General features: G+C 41.7%; 1 protein-coding gene across 2 annotated transcripts; it reads left to right on the forward strand.

The window, feature by feature from the left end:
* Mss51 (MSS51 mitochondrial translational activator) lies at positions 1-14,903 on the forward strand. Of its 2 annotated transcripts, XM_057786528.1 has the most exons (7): positions 1-28; positions 10,386-10,628; positions 11,027-11,182; positions 11,766-11,890; positions 12,692-13,258; positions 14,165-14,258; positions 14,565-14,903. In XM_057786528.1, the coding sequence occupies exons 2-7, from the start codon at positions 10,411-10,413 to the stop codon at positions 14,836-14,838; spliced, it is 1,434 nt and encodes a 477-aa protein (XP_057642511.1). In that variant the 5' UTR covers positions 1-28; positions 10,386-10,410; the 3' UTR covers positions 14,839-14,903. The 2 variants fall into 2 exon arrangements, with proteins under 2 accessions (XP_057642511.1, XP_057642512.1); XM_057786529.1 differs by lacking the exon at positions 1-28 and having other exon boundaries at positions 10,207-10,628.
* Positions 14,904-19,554: the final 4,651 nt, after the last annotated feature.

Raw genomic sequence — 19,554 nt, forward strand, 5'->3', positions numbered from 1 at the left:
GAAGGAAGGAAGCCTAGGGCTTAGCAGGGTAAGTTACTTTCCCATCAATCTGTCTACTTAGTTCATTTTATAATTCTGTAAAGTATCACTCAAGGGAGTGTTAATCACTGATTAAGCAGCTAATGTTGTCTGTTCTTTTTCTTTTCTTTTTTTTTTTTTTTTTTTTTTTTGGTTTTTCGAGACAGGGTTTCTCTGTGGTTTTGGAGGCTGTCCTGGAACTAGCTCTTGTAGACCAGGCTGGTCTCGAACTCACAGAGATCCGCCTGCCTCTGCCTCCCGAGTGCTGGGATTAAAGGCGTGCGCCACCACCGCCCGGCTGTTCTTTTGTTGTTGTTTTTGAGGCTGGGTAGCCCTGGCTGTCCTGGAACTAGCTTTGTAGACCAGGCTGGCCTCAAAATCAGAGATCTGCTTGCCTCTATCTCGCAAGTACTAGTGTTAAAGGTATGTTTCACTACCATCTGGCCAGAATAGCAATATTTTATATGTACTTTCCCCTTTCACGACCTCCCCACATTTGGCGGTTCTTTGGTTTTTGAGATACTGTCCAGACTGGCCTCCAACTCATGATCATCCTGCCTCAGCTTCTTAAGTGCTGGAACAAATGTTCATTATGCCTACCTTCCCCTACCCTTTAGAGGAGCCCAGGGGCCATCTGTACTTTCCCCTGTCTACCCACCACTGTCTGAAAGGTGTATTTGCTGATGGATTTAAGAAACTACAGTGAGATCTCCGTCTGGAGACAATGAGAATATGACTCTATCTTATGTGAAATAAATGGGAGGGAGGAAGGAGGAGAGTGCTGTTTAGAAATAGGTTAATGATTTAGGTTAGACTTTGGAGACGAAGGATAAGAGTTTTTCTAGAAGCCAGTTTACATTTCTGAAGTTATCAGGATGGCCAGAAGAAAAAACTAAGTCATCTCTTTTGTAGGTTAAGTAAGCTAAACGTTGCTGAGTTCTTAGTGCTTACCAAAGCTCTTTCTGGTTTCACCCTTGCATATACTCTGGGGTCCGTGTCCCCCACTTCATTTTTCTCAGTCTTATACCCCTTGAATTTGGAGGAGCTTTAGACTCTGGGAAAGCTAGAACCACAGACTGAGTGGTACAGTATACAAATTCAGAAATACAAACACACAACACACACACAACACACATTTAATGACTTTTCATTCCTACGTTCTCACCTTCCTGTCAGACAACGAGCACATTTATAATACAAGTCATCAGATGCTCTGGATATACAGGAGTTTGTGACATAAGGGATTTCCATAGCCAGTTTTCCCTCCAAGTGGTGCACAGCTTTTGATTTCTGTTTAATAATATCCCACCCTCCTGTGTATACACATTTCTGAGAGTGGATCTACCACTGGAGGAAGGCATTCTTGAAAATACATAAATGAAGCAGTATCTTTCTGACTATGGCAAAAGGTTATGGGCTAGTTTGAGGAAGATGATCATTATAAACCCTTGGGTGTAAGGCTGTACATCTGTCCAGTTGGATATACTTTCACCTGGGGAATGGTTCTAGCATTTAAATGCTTTTCCTAGAATGCAGTGATTCTGGAAACACACTGGACATAGGAGTATGTATGATGGTTAAAAGTGGATGGCAGGAAGCTGGCTATAGCTCAGAGTACTTGCCTAATTTATAAGCCCTGGGGTCAATCCCCAGCACTCCACAAACTGGGTGTGAAAGTACATGCTTGTAATTACAACACTAGCAAGTGGATGCAGAAGAATCAGAAGTTTATGATCATCTTCAGGTACACAGTTCAAGGCCAGCCTGGGCTACATGAAACCCTGTTTTTAAAAAGACAAAATGAAGGCAGGTGAACTGGGAGTTTTACTTGGTGACAGAATACTGCTTTTTATACAGAAGGCCCTAGATTTGATCCCTAGTATCATGGAAGGAAGGATCAATTACAGGCATAATCAAGTTCTTGGAAATGGGGCTCAGAGGTATAAAGAGGAGTGATTCCCATCTACACTTTAGTACAGGGACATGACTTGTAAAACTTAAGGCCATCTGTTTTCTTTTTTTTTTTTTTAAAGATTTATTTATTATATATACAACATTCTGCCTCGATGCATTCCCGCACGCCAGAGGAGGGCACCAGATTTCAGTACAGATGGTTGGGAGCCACCATGTGGTTGCTGGGAATTGAACTCAGGACCTCTGGAAGAGCAGTCAGTGCTCTTAACCTCTGAGCCATCTCTCCAGCCCAAGGCCATCTGTTTTCATTAGGTCCAATGTCCTCACGGATGTTCTATAGAGAATGCAGATGAGCTTTCATTGTCTCTGTTTTGCAAACGCCAACAAACCATTCCCTCAGGTTGAGGAGAGATACTGGAAGGGTAAGTGGAAACACAAAGAAGGATGGGAGAAAGAAAGTGCAAGAGAAAAATAGACATTTTTTCTTGATTCTTCTATGAACCTCAGGCCATTGATTTATAAGAGTAGCATTTAAAAGGGGTATGAGCTGAATGATTCTGGAAATACTTGGATTTTGCCACCTGTGTACATTTTGCAGCTCCATGATGGTTTTGTACACTTCCTTTTAACAAATCTGATTGTAAAGGATCAAATGTCAGGCCATTTTTTATAACAAAACATGATCCCTGATGTGGACTTTGTTACCTTGTTTGCAGTAGAACCAGCTGCTGCCGGTATTTTTGATCCTCTATTCTTTTCTTGTCCCTGGAGATAGTAAGCCTGGATATTAATAGCTTTAGCCTCTTCATGTTTACAGATATCTTCATTTAAGTACTTTTTTTTCAGGTAGAGGAGAAATTTACATATGAAATTTAAAATTTTTAAAGTTAGCAATTAGGGGGCTGGAGAGATGGCTCAGCGGTTAAGAGCATTGCCTGCTCTTCCAAAGGTCCTGAGTTCAATTCCCAGCAACCACATGGTGGCTCACAACCATCTGTAATGAGATCTGGTGCCCTCTTCTGGCCTACAGACATACACACAGACAGAATATTGTATACATAATAAATAAATATTTAAAAAAATAAATAAAAATAAAAGTTAGCAATTAAATGGCATTTAGTGGTCTGTTGATATAATTCAGTTGGTAGAATGCTTACCTAGTATGTATGAAACCCTGGGTTTGATTTCCATCACTTATAAACCCAGTATGGGCTGGGCGTGGTGGCGCACGCCTTTAATCCCAGCACTCGGAAGCAGAGGCAGGCGGATCTCTGGGAGTTTGAGGCCAGCCTGGTCTACTGAGGTAGTTCCAGGACAGGAACCAAAGCTATACAGAGAAACCCTGTCTCGAAAGAACAAAACAAACAAACAAAAATACCCAGTATGGGAGTATACTTGTCATTGGAATACTCAGGAGATAGAGAATAAATATTTGAAGTTCATTCTCATCTCCATAGGAAGTTTGAGACCAGTTTGGGATACTTGAAACCCTTTGTTTTTGTTGTTACTTATTTTGGTTTTTCAAGACAGGATTTCTCTGTGCTCTGGCTGTCCTGGAACTCACTCTGGGTACCAAACTGGCCTCACACTCACATAGATCTGCCTGCCTCTGCCTCCACCACCACCCAGCTTTAATTTATTTATTATGTATATAGTGTTCTGGGCACCAGATCTCATTATAGATGGGTGTGAGCCATCATGTGGTTGCTGGGAATTGAACTCAGGACCTCCAGAACAGCAGTCAGTTCTCTTAACCTCTGAGCCATCTTTCCAGCCCTATTATTATTTTTTAAAGTATATTCAGAGAGTTATAAACCTCTCTATCTAGATCTAAAACATTTTCATCCATAAAAGAAAATTCAACTTTTGAAGCAGTTATTCCTCTTCTCCATCCCGTCTATGATAACTGTCAGTCTCTCTCCCAGTTTACTCCCTCCCCCTTTTTTCTTCCCAACATATAAATCCCAATGTTTTCACCGTTCATTCATTATTGGACCTTTAGTTGTTTCAATTTACTATCTGGACAGTGTTGTTGTGAGCATTCAAATGAAAACATTTATTAGATAACCATTTTCAATTGTTTGGAGGAGCATACCCAAGAATGAGATTTCTTTATCATGTAGTAGTTTTATGTTACTTCCCTCCCTCTCTTCCTCCCTCCTTCCCTCCTTTGTTCTTTCTTTTCTTTTTGTGAGACATTGTATTCCTTGCTAGCCTTGAAATCACTGTGTAGTCTAGTCAGGTCTAGAATATGCCCTGTGGCAGTTCCCCTGCCTCTGAAGTACTGAGATTATAGGTGAAAGCCATACATGCCCCCCTTTTATTTCTTTTTTGATAGCCATCTTTATGGGAAGACGAAAAGATATTTCATTATAGCTCTGATTAATAATTTCTTAATGACCAGTGAACATCTTTTCCACATGTTTTCCATTTGCATATGTTCTTTGGAAAAATACCTACTTAAATATCTTGTCCCTTTTTAATGCATTTCCTTTAATTTTTGAGAATTTCAGACATATATATTATATTTTGATCAGATATACCTCTCATTCTTCCCTCAAATTCTGCATCCTCCACATACACCATACACACAACAGGACCCACTCCCAAATTCTTTTCTGTTTAAAACAACCCATCCAGTCCAGTTAGTGGTGCCTGTATGTATATGGGTTTGGAGCCATCCACTGGATCATGAGGACACTTCTTCCAGTGACCACACTCCCCTCAGTTGCCAGTAATTCTTCCGTTAGGAGTCAATACCTCCTGAACTCCTTCCCACACATGCTGGAATTTTGACTGGCTGATCTGTTGATTTTTTTGTGCAGGGAACCACAGTCTGATTTTATGACTAAACACCATGTCATGTTCAAAAGACAGCATTTTGTGGCATTCCTCTCCATTTTCCAGTTTTATATTATTTCCCCTCCCCCCAGACAGTGTTCCCTGAATCTTGGTGGGCTTGGGTATGATATAGATGATAGTTGCCCCATTTAGGCCTGAGCACTCAAGGTCACATATTCTTAGCACTTAAACCAGTTATGAGTTCTCCATTAACTACTGTGCATTGCAAAAACTGCTCTGACCAGGGCTGAGAGTAGTACAGATCTATGGTAATAAAGGTAAACATTTAGAAAGAAGTTTGACAACATAGGCACTTAGCAAAAACAACAGTCTTAGTTTCCCCCTAGGGCCTATAAATGCCCCACTCAGACTTTTGACCAGGTTTAGAGTACCAACCATGAATTTCTTCTTGTGTAGCTGGCCTCAAATACAATCAATAGCAGTTGGTTACCTCCATAATGGCCATGCCACTGTTTTACATTCAGTGAGCATACATTGTGTTTTATTTTATAATTTTAGGGCTAACACTGGGTAAGGCCATTGATGTTTTTTTCTCCTCCAGCAGACAGCATAGCACCTCTGGCACTATGAAAGCTAGCCAGCAGAGGGAAGGTTTCCTGGTCAGTTCTGTATGTCTTGTACCCAAAATATGTATTGTCTTCAGCTATAGGTCTTCAGCATCAACTTAGGATACACTTTGCTTGTTTTTAGTTGGGTTGTTTATTGTCTATTGTTCATAGGGTTGGGTGTTGTTTTGAGACAAGGTCTCACTGTGTGACCGTGTCCTGGAACTCAGAAATCTGCCTGCCTCTGCCTTAAAGGTGTGTGCCAACACGGCTGGTAAGAGTTTTGTTTTTTGGAGTTTTTGCGGGGATGGGAGTTGAGACTGGGTTTCTCTGTAGCTTTGGAACCTGTCCTGAAACTAGCTCTGTAGCCCATGCTGGCCTCAAACTCACAGAGATCCACCTGCCTCTGCCTCCTGAGTGCTGGGATCACGAGTTTTTTTTTTTTTTTAATGTATTCTTATTAACCTCCTTATGAGTGTAACTTGCAAATATTTCCTCTAATTCTTTGTGTTGTTGTTTCACACTGTTGATGGTATCTTGGCATTTTTTCAGTAGGTCTCAGATTATTCCTGTCAGTATTTCTACAGTCATTCTTTTCTTTGTATTCAAAAGTCCTTTTCCCTGTCTAGGTGCCTTCAGGGTATTCCTGTCTTTCGAGGTCAGTTCCAACTGCTTTCTGCTTCATGAAGTCACCTATAACTTACTCACTATGGAGATGTCTTCTGTTCTCCCATTAGTACTTTCTAGAAGATTTCATCGTACTTTATAGTTTGTATATAATACCCCCATTTAGATGAAATGCATAAGTTTCTTCCTGTTTTCAATAGACAGGGTTTCTTCGTTATAGCCCAAACTGGTCTCAGACCTGAGATACTCTTGCCTAAGCCCTCTGCTGAGATCACAGGCATATGCCCAACAGAAATATATATAATATTTTACAAGTGATTCTACCTGTTGATCAGTAAATATACATTGGATAAATGGAAGTTTTAAGTTTTTCTAGTATGATCTTTCGTGAGTAGGCACAGGTAAAAGAAAAGACAGGAAAGGAAACTTGGGTATCACAGAGTCCCAGCTAGACTAGTGAATGGGTATGACCTTGATTTTACTTCCAAATTTCTATGTTTTAGAGATTTTCTTCTTAATTTTCTAACATGTTTTTTTAAGATAAAGTGACCTTTTATTTTCTTTTTCCCCTTGATATGCTAAACTCTATTTTATTTTATTTTATTTTATTTTATTTTATTTTATTTTATTTTATTTGAGATAGGGTTTCTCTGTGCAACAGCCCTGGCTTTCTTAGTACTCATTTCATATCCAGGTGTCCTCCTCGAACTCACAGAGATTCACCTTCCTCTACCTTCTGAATGCTGGGATTAAAGGTGTGTACCACCACCTCTGGCTGCTAAACTCTTTTAAATTCACATTTACCATTCCAATTTTAGTGTGTGTGCTGGTGAAGTGAGTGTCTGAATTGCTCTCTATCTATCTATATATACACACACACATTGTGTTTATTAAGTTTATTACTTACAATTTTTTCAAGCAAATTTAAATACACTTTTATTTTATAAGTTTGATTTTGTTGTTGCTATTGGGACAGAGTCTCATTGTGTGTGTGTGTATGTGTATATATGTGTGTGTGTGTGTATATATATATATATATATACATACATACATACATACATACATACATATAAATGAATTATTTCTTTCACGCGCAGTGATGTTTTGCCTGCATGTGTGTTTGGATGAGGGTGTTGGATCCTTTGGAGTTACAGACTGTTGTGAGTTGCCATGTGGGTACTGGGAATTGAACCTGGTCTTCTGAAAGAGCAGCCAGTACTCTTTAACTGCTAAGGTTACTATATTTTTTTTTACTATATTTTTAAATATACTTTTACTATATTTTTGCCTTTCTGATGCTCATTTTATATTGCACTTACTGTATATTTTTAAGTTTATTACTTATAATTTTTTCAAGCAAATTTAAATGCACTTTTATAAGTTTGATTTTGTTGTTGCTGTTGGGACAGAGTCTCATTGTGTAACCATGGCTGTCCTGCAGCTCGCTGTGTAAACCAGACTGGCCTCAAACTCACAGAGTGCCTGACTTTGCTTCCTGAATTCTAAAATTATGATGCATGTAGCACCCCACCTGACTTTTGTTCTTTGAAAAAAAAAAAGGTTTTTAATTACATTTATTTATGTATGTGCACATGCATATACATGTGTGCATGTGAGCGTCTGCACAGAAGTCAGAGAACAACTTTCAGAAATTGGTTTTCCTTTGATAACATGGGTTTCCAGGATCAAACTCCGGTTGTCAGTCTTGACTACTTACTGAGCCTCCTTGCTGGGTCCACTGTTTTTTTTCTTAAACAGATAAACCAGTGCCTCTACTCCAAATAAATTGTGTTTTTAAAAAAAAAAAAAAAAAAAAAAAAAAAAGCAGGTGGAGCGATGACTCAGCAACACTTAACTGCTGCTCTTCCAGAGGACCTCAGTTTGGTTCTCAGCAATCCACATGGTAGCTCAAAGCTGTCTGTAACTCCAATTCCAAGGATCTGACACTCTATTCTGATCTTCACAATACCTAGTATGCACACAACACATGTACATATGTACAAGACAAGCACCTACAAAAATAAATCTTCTAAAGAAACTTCAGGACATGAAGTTATTCAGTGGGATAAAGTGTTTGCCCAGCAAGCTTAATAACCTAAATTTTTACCCCTGGAATACAAATGAAAAGGCCAATTCTGTTGGGTCTTGTACTCTGTAAAGATTTGTCACTTGTATTGATTTAATAAAATGCTGATTGGCCAATAGCCAGTCAGGAGGTATAGGTGGGGTGACCAGAATAGGAGAATTCTGGGAAGAGGAAAGGCAGTCGTCACCCAGACTTAGAGGAAGCAAGATGAGAATGCTTCACTGATAAAAGGTACCAAGTCATGTGGCTAACACAGACAAGAATTATGGATTAATTTAAGATGTAAGAGTTAATTAAAAATATGCGTAAGCTACTGGTCAAACTGTTTTAATTGATATAGTTTATATGTTATTATTGGGTCTGGGCAGCCAGGAAACAAATGAACAGTCACTGCTTACACAACTCCATAGCACATGTCTATTGTTTCTTTCTCTTAGGTCAAGATGGGAGATAGAGATAGAATTTCCTAAAAAGTTATGTGCCACCTAGCCTGGATTGCACAGTGAGGCATGCATAATAAAAGGGATCCTGCCTCAAATGAGGTGGAAAGCGGGAGACGCCTCCAGAAGTTGTTCTAAATTCCACATACACATCGCAGTATGTGTCCGTCTGCATTTTACACATAGATGTAAAATAAATTCTTTAAAATTATCAATTAGTCCCATTTATCTTAAGTCCTAGCATTGTTCAGATGACAAGCATTAGCCAGATATCCTGACAGGCAATAGATCCCAGTTTGTAAACATTTTCCATTTTTAAACTGTCATTTAAAAAAAAAAAAAACTTTTCTAGAGTCACACCATCTTTATGTTAGGACTGAGCCATGACATTTTTATTCAAATGTTCCTAGTGAAAAACTGGTAGTTATTTAAATTAGCCTGATGTGCTTAATTATTCTGCCTAATTATTCTCCTTGTCATAAAGGTTTTACAGTTTCTGTTCTCTGTTCTTGTTTGCTTTTGAGTGATTTCATATCATCTTTGATGTACTTCTTATAGACTCTTTTGGTAAAGCTGGATCATGACTATCAACACCAGTGATTACTATGCTTTAAATATTTTTCTTTTTGACCTTCAGTGGAGGTATTTCCACTAGTGTTACCTTTTATCCCATTGACCTCCAAGCATACCTCATAGAATAACTTGTCATGGCTGATGAGGTCCTAGTGGATGGATCATGATGGTGACTAGAGCCACAGCACTAGTTTAGAATGTGCTCACAGAAGAGCGTACAGGGTGCCAGAGAGGAGAGCCAGCAAGGCAGGTTGATGCCTGTTTATGTCTTATCTCCACGATTCATAACAGGTTAGGTTAGCCAATTTTCCAGCTACTGGTAACTTTGGTTAGCCAAAAACTTGTTGCATTTTCTTCTTTTTTAAAGTTAATTTAATAGTCTGTGCTGAGACATATAGGGTAGCACACAGCTGGGCTACATAAGAATCTGCTTCAAGGGCTGGAGAGATGGCTCAGAGGTTGAGAGCACTGACTGCTCTTCCAGAGGTCCTGAGTTCAATTCCCAGCAACCACATGGTGGCTCACAGGCATCTGTAATGAGATCTGGTGCCCTCTTCTGGCCAGCAAGCATACAGACAGATAGAACACTGTATACATAATAAATAATTAAAAAAAAATCTGCTTCAAAACAACAAAAGATTCTATGTGGACAGGAACCAAAAAGCTACGGAGAAAGATTCTATGTGTTTAATATATTAGTACTCTATAAAAGAGTTCTGCTGGGGTTGTAGTTGACATGGTGTAGTGCTTACCTAGCATTCATGGATGTGGTCTTAGCACTTGGGAAATGGAGTCAGAGGATCAGGAATTCAAAGTCACCCTCAGAGACATAATGAGATAGGGGCCATCCTGGTCTGTATGACCTGTCCACTCCCACTTCCCCAAAAAGTCAAACATTGACAAGACTAGGGGCTACTTTACTCAACTAGTTCCTATCCACTGCTTCTTTAAAGATTTTGTAATTCCTTACATTGTACATTTATTTACCTGTATATAGAACTTCATATATCACACGCATGCATAAATTATATTGTATGTAATTATTCTCTTGTTTTTGTTTAAGAGTGGATCTTGCTGTGCAGCAGGCCAAGCTGGCCTGCAGCTCTGCATTTTCTTTCACCTCCTGAATGCTAGTATTATAGAAGTGAGCCACCATGTGCCTAGTAGTCTCCTCTTTTTTTATAACTGCTTATAGCAATAACCAATCCATAACTAATAAATAAATTTTCTCATAGCCATGCCTCAGAGACTTGAATGTGAAGTAAAAGGTCAGGCATCTGAATACATGAGTTCATTTTGTCAAATTCCATCCCTGTTTAGCATCTAGTCCCCAAGTTCATTGGACATGGCTCCACGTTCACAACGGCGAAAGCACAAGAAATCCCCACCTGTGACTCCCGTGGTTGTAATCCCACCCACAGAAATATCTTCGGAACCTTCAACCCTCTTAAAAGCTGACCCTAGCATTGATGCACTTGGCTTCATTTCCTTGGATAATAATGTACCAGGTCTGTCCCAGTTGATACTTCAAAAGCTGAACATGAAAAGCTATGAAGAATACAAGTGAGTGATCAGTCTGTGGAAAGGGGCTTAGTGTCTTTGGTGCTGCATATCAGAAGATGGAAGTATAATAGGGAATTTTCTCATTCTGACCTCTGTCAGTTACGTCAGTATCGTCATCGTCATCATCTATGCCCCGGCAATGTTTAAGCATGCTTGGGCATCCTGTCTATGGCAGTTCTCCAGTTGTTTCTATTCTGGGGAGTCCTAGATGTTTGTATTATTGTCATACCGAAGGTTCCATAGTCTTCCTTTATGCTAGAAGAAATATAATTGCTAAAGAAAAATGGGAGTGGGATACATTTAAGATTACATGAAAGTCTGTACAAGGTGGAGGAAGCACAGAAGAGGTTTGGAAGATACTCCTCACTGTTGTGCTTTCTTCCCTACTGTGTCTACAGGTTGGTAATAGATGGGGGAACCCCAGTATCAAGCTTTGGATTTCAGTGTCCACAAGAAATGTTCCAGAGGATGGAGGACACATTTCGATTCTGTGCTTACTGTAAAGCACTCCCTTGCAGACTTCCAGATCACAAGGTTCTCCGACAGTGTAAGAGGTGACTTGTGGGGTGCTAGTAGGGAACATTCAGAAATAATCCTATGTTAAGTGCTCACTCCTAGAGGAACAACCGTAAGGGTTTTTGTTTGTTTTTCTTTTGCTTATTTTTTGTTTTCAGAATTAATAGTTTCTCATTTTGTGTGGCCCCAGTTTTAATCCTGTTTATTTTTGGTTTTGTGGGAGATGAAAGAGCAGATACTCTTCTACTTTCTTCTTGAGTACACACGGGCTAAGATCACATCTATTCCAAGAAAGTTGAGGTGGTCACTCTTGTTAAAAGAAAGCATGGGCAAAGTGTGTGGCTTTTTGTTTGGTTTTGTTTTAGTTCACCCCTGCCCCCCGGAAAGAGTGAAAAACATAAATTTTAGATAGGTGGAGATGGGGTAGCACCATATTGAGAATTGCATTCCTTTTGCTTCACCTGCCAGTGTGGCTCCCGCATTTGGATTTTCACCTGTCATTTTTCTCCACATCATCTTCACCAGTTCATTGGCCTGTCTTCGAAGGTGCAGTTATCCCTTCCCTGAACACACAGTCACCTTTGTGATAGAGGGACATGTTTCTTTGGTTCATTGTCTCAGGTGCAGAAATGTCTATTACTGTGATACAGAGTGCCAGAGGTCAGATTGGCCAGCACATAGGAAGGTTTGTCAAGTGCTCCGTCTTGTGGCTGTGGATCGTGTCATGGAATGGCTTCTGGTTACAGGTAGAGTAGGGGTATTAGGAAATTGTATCTTAGTAATAATTGTTGAATATAGTTGAACAAAAATAAAAGCATGTTGTTTTAAGGGGAAAATGAGAAACGTGACAAGGAATGGGAATACTTGTAGTTACTAGGTGGCAAAATAAATATGACTTATTGAGGAAGGAATTTTGAAGCCAAGGATTTTCTGTTTGTTTGTTTGTTTGTTTGTTTGTTTGTTTGTTTGTTTCGAGGCAACGTTTCTCTGTAGCTTTGAAACCTGTCCTGGATGCCTGGCAGTGGTGGCGCACGCCTTTAATCCCAGCACTCGGGAGGCAGAGGCAGGCGGATCTCTGTGAGTTCGAGGCCAGCCTGGTCTACAAGAGCTAGTTCCAGGACAGGCATCAAAAACTACAGAAAAACCCTGTCTCGAAAACCAAAAAAAAAAAAAAAGAAGAAGAAGAAAAGAAAAAGAAAGAAAGAAACCTGTCCTGGAACTAGCTCTTGTAGACCAGGCTGGCCTCAAACTTACAGAGATCCGCCTGACTCTGCCTCCTGAGTGCTGGGATTAAGGGCGTGCGCCACCACCGCCCAGCTGGGTTTGCTATTTATTATTTTTTAAATTATGAATATTTGAGTATGTGTTTGTGCACGTGCATGCAGTGTCACTCGAGACTGGAAAGAAGGCATGTCCTCCCCTAGAGTTTGAATTACAGACAATTGTGAGCTCCCCAATTTGGTTGGTGGGAACCAAATTCAGTTGTTTCCAAAAGCAGTGTGCCCTCTTCTTTCCAGCCCTGTTCACTTACTCCTTCTACCCTACAGGTGATTTTGTCCTACCCTCAGGACCGTGGCCATGTCCAGCAGAAGTTATACACGATTGGGATGCCTGGTTTACTATGAGGGGTTTACAGCTAGAGTCTACACTGAATACTGTTCTAAGTAGCAATGCTATGACCACGCTTTGGGCCAATCTAGGAAGGCCACAGCCAGAACCTGATGTTCTGTACAGCTCTTTGAAGCGGTTGATAACAGATGTTCTGTCACGCCCCTTGACCCTGGGCCTAGGGCTTCGGACTCTGGCCATAGATGTTGGGAAGACTGGAGGAAGCACTTTGCATATAGTTGGTGCTTCCCACGTGGAGACATTTCTCATTCGTTCTGGAGATTATGATGAGCTTGGCTATATGTTTCCTGAACATCTTGGCCTCCATGTGATCATGGTGGGTGTGGATGTGGGTGCTAACCTTTTACAGAGTTCCTCACCTTTACCCCTGGAGCCTGGAACAGTTCAGCTTAGTGGCCACAAGGCTCTATATCATGACTTCTGGGAGGAGCAGATAGAGACTGGGAATCTAGCCCATCCACATTTGGTGGCTGCATTCCATCCAGGTAAGAGCTATTCATTCAGAGAAATACTGAGGAGCTGATTTTTCCACTCTGTGCTTATGTTTTAGTTAGAGTATTTATTACTATGATGAAACACCATGACCAAAAGAAAGTTAAGAGAGGAATAGGTTTATTTGGCTTATACTTGTGCATTTGTAGTCCATCACTGAAAGAAGTCAGAACAGGAATTTAAGCAGGGCAGGAACCAGAAGGCAGAAGCTGATGCAGAGGCCATTGAAAGGTGCTGCTTACTAGCTTGCTCCTCATGGCTTGCTCAGCTGCTCTATTATAGAACCCATGACCACCCACTCAGGGATGGCCCCACCCACAATGGGCTGGGCCTTCCTCCATCAATCAGTATTTAAGAAAATGCCTTACAAGCCAGGCGGTGGTGGCGCACGCCTTTAATCCCAGCACTTGGGAGGCAGAGGCAGGCGAACTCTGTGAGTTTGAGACCAGCCTGGTCTACAAGAGCTAGTTCCAGGACAGGCTCCAAAACCACAGAGAAACCCTGTCTCGAAAAAGCAAAAAAAAAAAAAGAAAAGAAAAGAAAAAAAAAAGAAAATGCCTTACAGTCCGATATTATGGACACATTTTCTCAATTGAGGTTCCCTCCTTTCAAATGACTAGCTTGTGTCAAGTTGACATTAAACTAGCCAGGAGAACTTACAACTGTTTTTATTTGGTCTTTATTTGTTTCTTTTTTTGTCCTCATTAAATACAATATAATGATGAGCTTGGTTGATTCTTTCCCATATACCCTTTATTGAAGAGCTTGTGTAGCTCATGACGATGAGAACTGGAGATGAACAACATGAGGGTTTAGTAGATAATCAAGGGAGTGTCATGCGCTTAGGATATATCTCAGCCTTTCTTTCATCTCTTCATCTTTCCGTTCTTGTTCTTCAGGTTTTCATGCCTCCCCAATCTTGATGGAAGCTTGGCTACCTACCCTGCTGCTACTTCGTGACCATGAGATTCCAACGTTGATTACTGTTTACAGGTTTTTACCTATTTCTGTTTCTGATCTTTCCTGGCTCACTTTTTCCTGTGCACAGATGAACCCACTTTGATTCAGCTTGCCCATTAGGAAGGTGTTCTTGCTTCCTGCATGAGGCTCTAAAAAAATTTTCTGGGAAGAGTCCTTTATTACATAATCTGGGATTTGGTGAGACATTTGGAAGGGAAGAATAACCCTTGCCTAGTACAGCTTTAGAAAATTATTGGTATTGGTCATGAATTGCCATACACTTGAGCAATTTCTACTCGTTCATAATTACCAGAGGGATTTTCCTTCTCTCTTCTGCAGCCAACAGGAATTGGAAGCCTCTTTGCAGATTCTGGTGAACTTGGATACACACATCATTGCTTGTGGAGCTAATCCCTTCACATCCCTCAAACCTGAACAGGTTTATTCTAACCCTAATAAACAGCCAGTTTACAGCAGTGCCTACTACATCATGTTTCTTGGAAGTTCCTCCTGCCAACTAGAGAAGCAATTAGAAGAAAAAGCAGATGACTTTTCAATAATTGAACCAAATCCTAACCTGAAAAATGGAAGCTTATTCAAATCATCACATTGATGTCAAATTGTTGCCAGCTTTGAAATCTGCTGAATGCTAAACCTTATTCACAGCCCCAGTAAAGATTCTATACCAATGAACTCTCAGTATGACATGACTCATTTCTGATGTTACCCTAGTCCTGGGAATGAACACAGGGCTTTGTACATGCTCGGCATGTGCTTTACCATTGAGTTATGTTCCCAGCCGTCTGTTGTCAGTTGTTTTTGTTTGCTTGTTTTGAGACAGGCTGTCATGAAGTAGCCTGCGGCAGCCTCACAAGTAGGAGGGGTTTCAAGCTTGTACAAGCTTGTACAAGAAGTCTTGTACAAGCTTGATTTAACTTGTGTCTAAAAAGTTAGCTATGGATAGGTGTGTGTGTGTAAGTGTGAATGTCTCACTGGTTTTTTGTTGTTGTTGTTTTTTGTTTTTTGTTTTTTCGAGACAGGGTTTCTCTGTGGCTTTGGAGCCTGTCCTGGAACTAGCTCTGTAGACCAAGCTGGTCTCGAACTCACAGAGATCCACCTGCCTCTGCCTCCCGAGTGCTGGGATTAAAGGCGTGCGCCACCATCGCCCGGCTTGGTTTTTTTTTTTTTTTTTGGTAGTCTCCAACAAAGTTGGAACTATATATGCATTTGCCACTGCACATTGGTATGTTGGGGCTTCTTAAATAACTTGTTTTGTTTTCTATTTACAGTCACATACTACTCACCTGCACAAAAAAAAAAAAGACCTTAAAATTAGAGGATTTGGGGGCTGGAGAGATGGCTCAGTGGTTAAGAGCACCAGCTTCTCTTCCAGAGGTTCTGAGTTCAATTCCCAGCACTCACATGGCAGCTCATAACTGTCTATAACTGTAGTCCCTTGTAAGCCAATGTCCTCTTCTGGTGTGTAGACATACATGCAGACAGATACCATGTACATAAATATATAAATCTTTTTTTTTTTTAAAAATTAGCGGGCCGGGTGGTGGTGGCGCACGCCTTTAATCCCAGCACTCGGGAGGCAGAGGCAGGCGGATCTCTGTGAGTTCGAGGCCAGCCTGGTCTACACGAGCTAGTTCCAGGACAGGAACCAAAAAGCTACGGAGAAACCCTGTCTCGAAAATCTTAAAAAAAAAAAAACAAAAAAAAAATTAGAGGATGTTTTTCTTGCCAAGGGAATGATTAGCATCAGATCTGTTTGGACTGCCATACCAGTGCACATTGTGTCATTTCCTTACCATCCCCAGGATGTTCGTTTTTAGAGCCTTGTCATGACCTTCATGTGCACATATAACTTTGCTTCTCCCAACAGACAATTGCACTTTTTTGTTGGTTTTGGGTTTTTTTGTTTTGTTTTGTTTTTGAGACAGGGTCTCTTTGTATAACCCTGGCTGTCCTGGAACTCACTCTGTAGACCAGGTTAGCCTCAAACTTAAAGATCTACCTGCATGGTAGTGCACACCTTTAATCCCAGCACAGGGGAGGCAGAGGTAAGTGGATCTCTGTAGAACAGGCTGAAGAATAGACTTTTCAGCGAATGTTGCTGGAACAATTGGATAGCCACATGCAAAAGAAGAAAGTTGGAGCCCCAAGCCATATGATATAAAGTGAATTCAAATTGATGTGGAATGTGCATTGATTCCAGTACAAGGCAGGTATGGCAGGAGGTTCAGCAATGTGAGGCTGTCCAGGCTACATAGCAAGACTAAGGACAAGAAGCTTCAGTACTCATGAGGTGTAGAGGCAGAAAATTAGTTCAAGGACATGGTGACATGGCAAGTTTGAGTCCAGCCTAAGCTATAATTGAAAGATTTAAGGCAAAGTGACCCTGGCAAGTCCCCTAGCAGGTAGGAGACTGCAGTGGATGGGAGACAGACAGATAACACCATGCAGAGAGAGCTTGGGTATTGGAAAGGGTATAAGGGTAAGGGATTATGGAGGGAAGAAATGGGGGGGGGGAGGCAATGGTTGCCTCATCAGAAGAAGGCACAAGATCAGCTTGCCCTAGCAGGAAGAGGGTGGGGGATTGGGGTGGGTGAAGCTTGTCTCTTAAAGGGATAGAGTACCTACATGACAAGAAAGGTCAGCAGAACAAAACAATGAAAACCTAGCCTCAGACATTCCTTAAAAATGTTCAGAGAGCTAAAGAACTTAGATGTGTAGAAGAAAATATATAAGTAAATCTTCATAAACTTGTATGTTTTCTTAGATTATTATACCAGTGTGAGATAAGCGTAATGGATTAATACACGAATGGGTATTCGTGCTGACTCAGGCAGCTGGGTGAGGAAAGGGTTGCTTTCTCTGTGACCTGCATAGACTCCCCTTGTAACTCTGCCCCTGGAGACCTCCAGCTGCTACCCTCCACCCTCAGACTACTCTGGCAGCAGGCCTGTAATGGCCTTCTCAGCCCCTGGAGGAGGGAAAGTGGCCAGATCTCATTACAGAGAAAAGTGCCCAAGTGCAGGCCAATAACCCCTCTAATTCCAGACTACCCCTCTCCACCCCCAAGAAACCCTATATAAAGCCGGCCTTCTGCTCAGTTCTCTGCTGCTGCTCACCAGAGTAGAAACAGCCACCCTTTCTCCTGTGCCTTTCTGAATAAATCTCGTTTGAGGTTTGTTGTGCAATATGACTTTGTGGTGTTCCTTGGCTCTCAACTGCCAGCATACCTCTACCTCAGAGCTGCAACACAACAAAAACAAACATTGGGTTATCTTAAATTTTATGTTTCAGATATCATCAAGAAAGTGAAAATGCCTTGGGCTGGTAGATGGCCCAGTGGTTAAGCCTGAAAAACATTGTTGCAGTCTCAGAACCTACATGGTGGAAAGGAAGAAACATCTCCCTCAAGTTGTCCACTGACCTCTACATTTACATGTGTCCATACAAATACATTTATCTCACACAAATACATATTGTGTGTGCAGTGGAGTTGGAGTGTGCTGAGGTGTGAAGGTACTTCCTCCACACTTGACCTGAGTGCTTACTGTAATGATCTGTTTCTTTAAGAGACAAGCCACGCCCACTTCCCCCTATCCGCTGAGGCAGGCTGATCTTCAGCTTCCTACCTGAGTTCTCTCTTGGAGAGGCAGCTTCGGGAGAGGTCTCTCCTCTCCCTCTCTGCCTCTGCCTCTCTGTTCTTCTCTCCTCCCTTCCCTTCCATAACTACTAAATAAATATCCAACCTCACTCTGCATGGTGTGCCTCCGTCTGTCTCGCCCACCGCTGCCACATGGCTTACTGCCGGGGACACCGCCACCGGGGACCAGCCACCTTTGGAGACCTGCAGCATGGTCTTATGTATAGTCCCTGCCTAGGACTGGCTGCTCTCAGGACCCCCTGCCCTCTGCCTACTGCCGCCAGGGATCCCTCAGCAAGCTCCTCGGGGATCCACAGCAATTTTTAATAATCCATTACGCTTATCTCACACTTAACTTGAATTTTATCCTTGGGAACCACATGGTAGAGTAAGAGAACCAATTCCTGCAAGTTATGCTCAGGCCTAAGTACCCAAAAACATGTTTTCGTTGTGAAAAGTGAAGGGCATGCTAGGGAGGTAGCTTCGTCATTTGGAAGTGCAAGCCCTGAGAATGCAGAGATGCAAATCGCTGTCCAGCTAACTGTTCAGAAGTCTCAGTATGACCGTCCTGTAAGAAAACAGATGAAAGGTGTTATGCCCAAATCCGCAAAGTCAACAAGGAGATCGAGTTGTCCCTGTCTCCATCCCCCTCCACTCCCGCCCAGTATGTAAAAGCAAAAAAGCCTTTGTTTTATGCAAGTTTGCAAACTCTAGGCATATCCAACATACTGGAATAAACAGAAAGCCCCAAGCTCAGAATAGGGTTTTATAGTAGAAAAGGTGGGGATGAGGGTTTTCTGAAGTTCAGGACCCTTATTAGCTGACATTTGTCTAGGGATGTCCTGGTGAGTGTGTGATCCTATCTACAGCAGTTGGAATGTTAGGCATTTCTTTTGGGTGGTGCTCTGGTAAATCTCAGTTTGTGGTTCTTTCTGCAACCAGTTATTGCTTCAGGGTAAACTACTGAGACTCAGGCCTCTATTAATCGATGGCTGCCGGGTGGTGGTGGCGCACACCTTTAATCCCAGCACTCGGGAGGCAGAGGCAGGAAGATCTCTGGGAGTTCAAGACCAGCCTGGTCTACAAGAGCTAGTTCCAGGACAGGCTCCAAAACCACAGAGAAACCCTGTCTCGAAAAACCAAAAAAAAAAAAAAAAAAAAAAAAAAAAAAAAAATATCGATGGCTGAGTCCTCCTCTGGCTGGTGATAAAGGTTGAAAGCAAAGAATTTCTTTTGGGTGATCTGTTCAGATTTATCACGGCTGGCTCCTTCGAAAGTTGGTTAACCTCTAACCTCCACTCACCGTGTCACTGTGTGTGTGTGTGTGTGTGTGTGTACATATGTAGGTTCTTTACATAAAGCTGCCTCAAATATTTAGTTGTAGAGTGAGTTTAACGAGCTAATGAATAAGAACGTTGAATCAACTCCCCTCTGCTTAATTTTGCCTAATTCAGCTCCAGTTCCGTCTACCCAGAATTCCCTATAACTGAAGGCAAATATGCCTTGAGTCCTCGAGATACCTCGGCCTGGAGCTTGCTTCCCCAGGACCACCAGGGGTGGAGCAGACGCTTGGACATTCAACCAGCTGAGCCACCTGTTGGGCGCTGAGTCCCGCCCGAGCTTGGGGGTGGACCCGACGGCCAGCACCCTTGCCCCGCCCCTATGCCACGC

The sequence above is a fragment of the Chionomys nivalis genome, chromosome 12 (genome assembly GCF_950005125.1).
Source record: "Chionomys nivalis chromosome 12, mChiNiv1.1, whole genome shotgun sequence".
In the NCBI taxonomy this organism is placed as follows: domain Eukaryota; kingdom Metazoa; phylum Chordata; class Mammalia; order Rodentia; family Cricetidae; genus Chionomys; species Chionomys nivalis.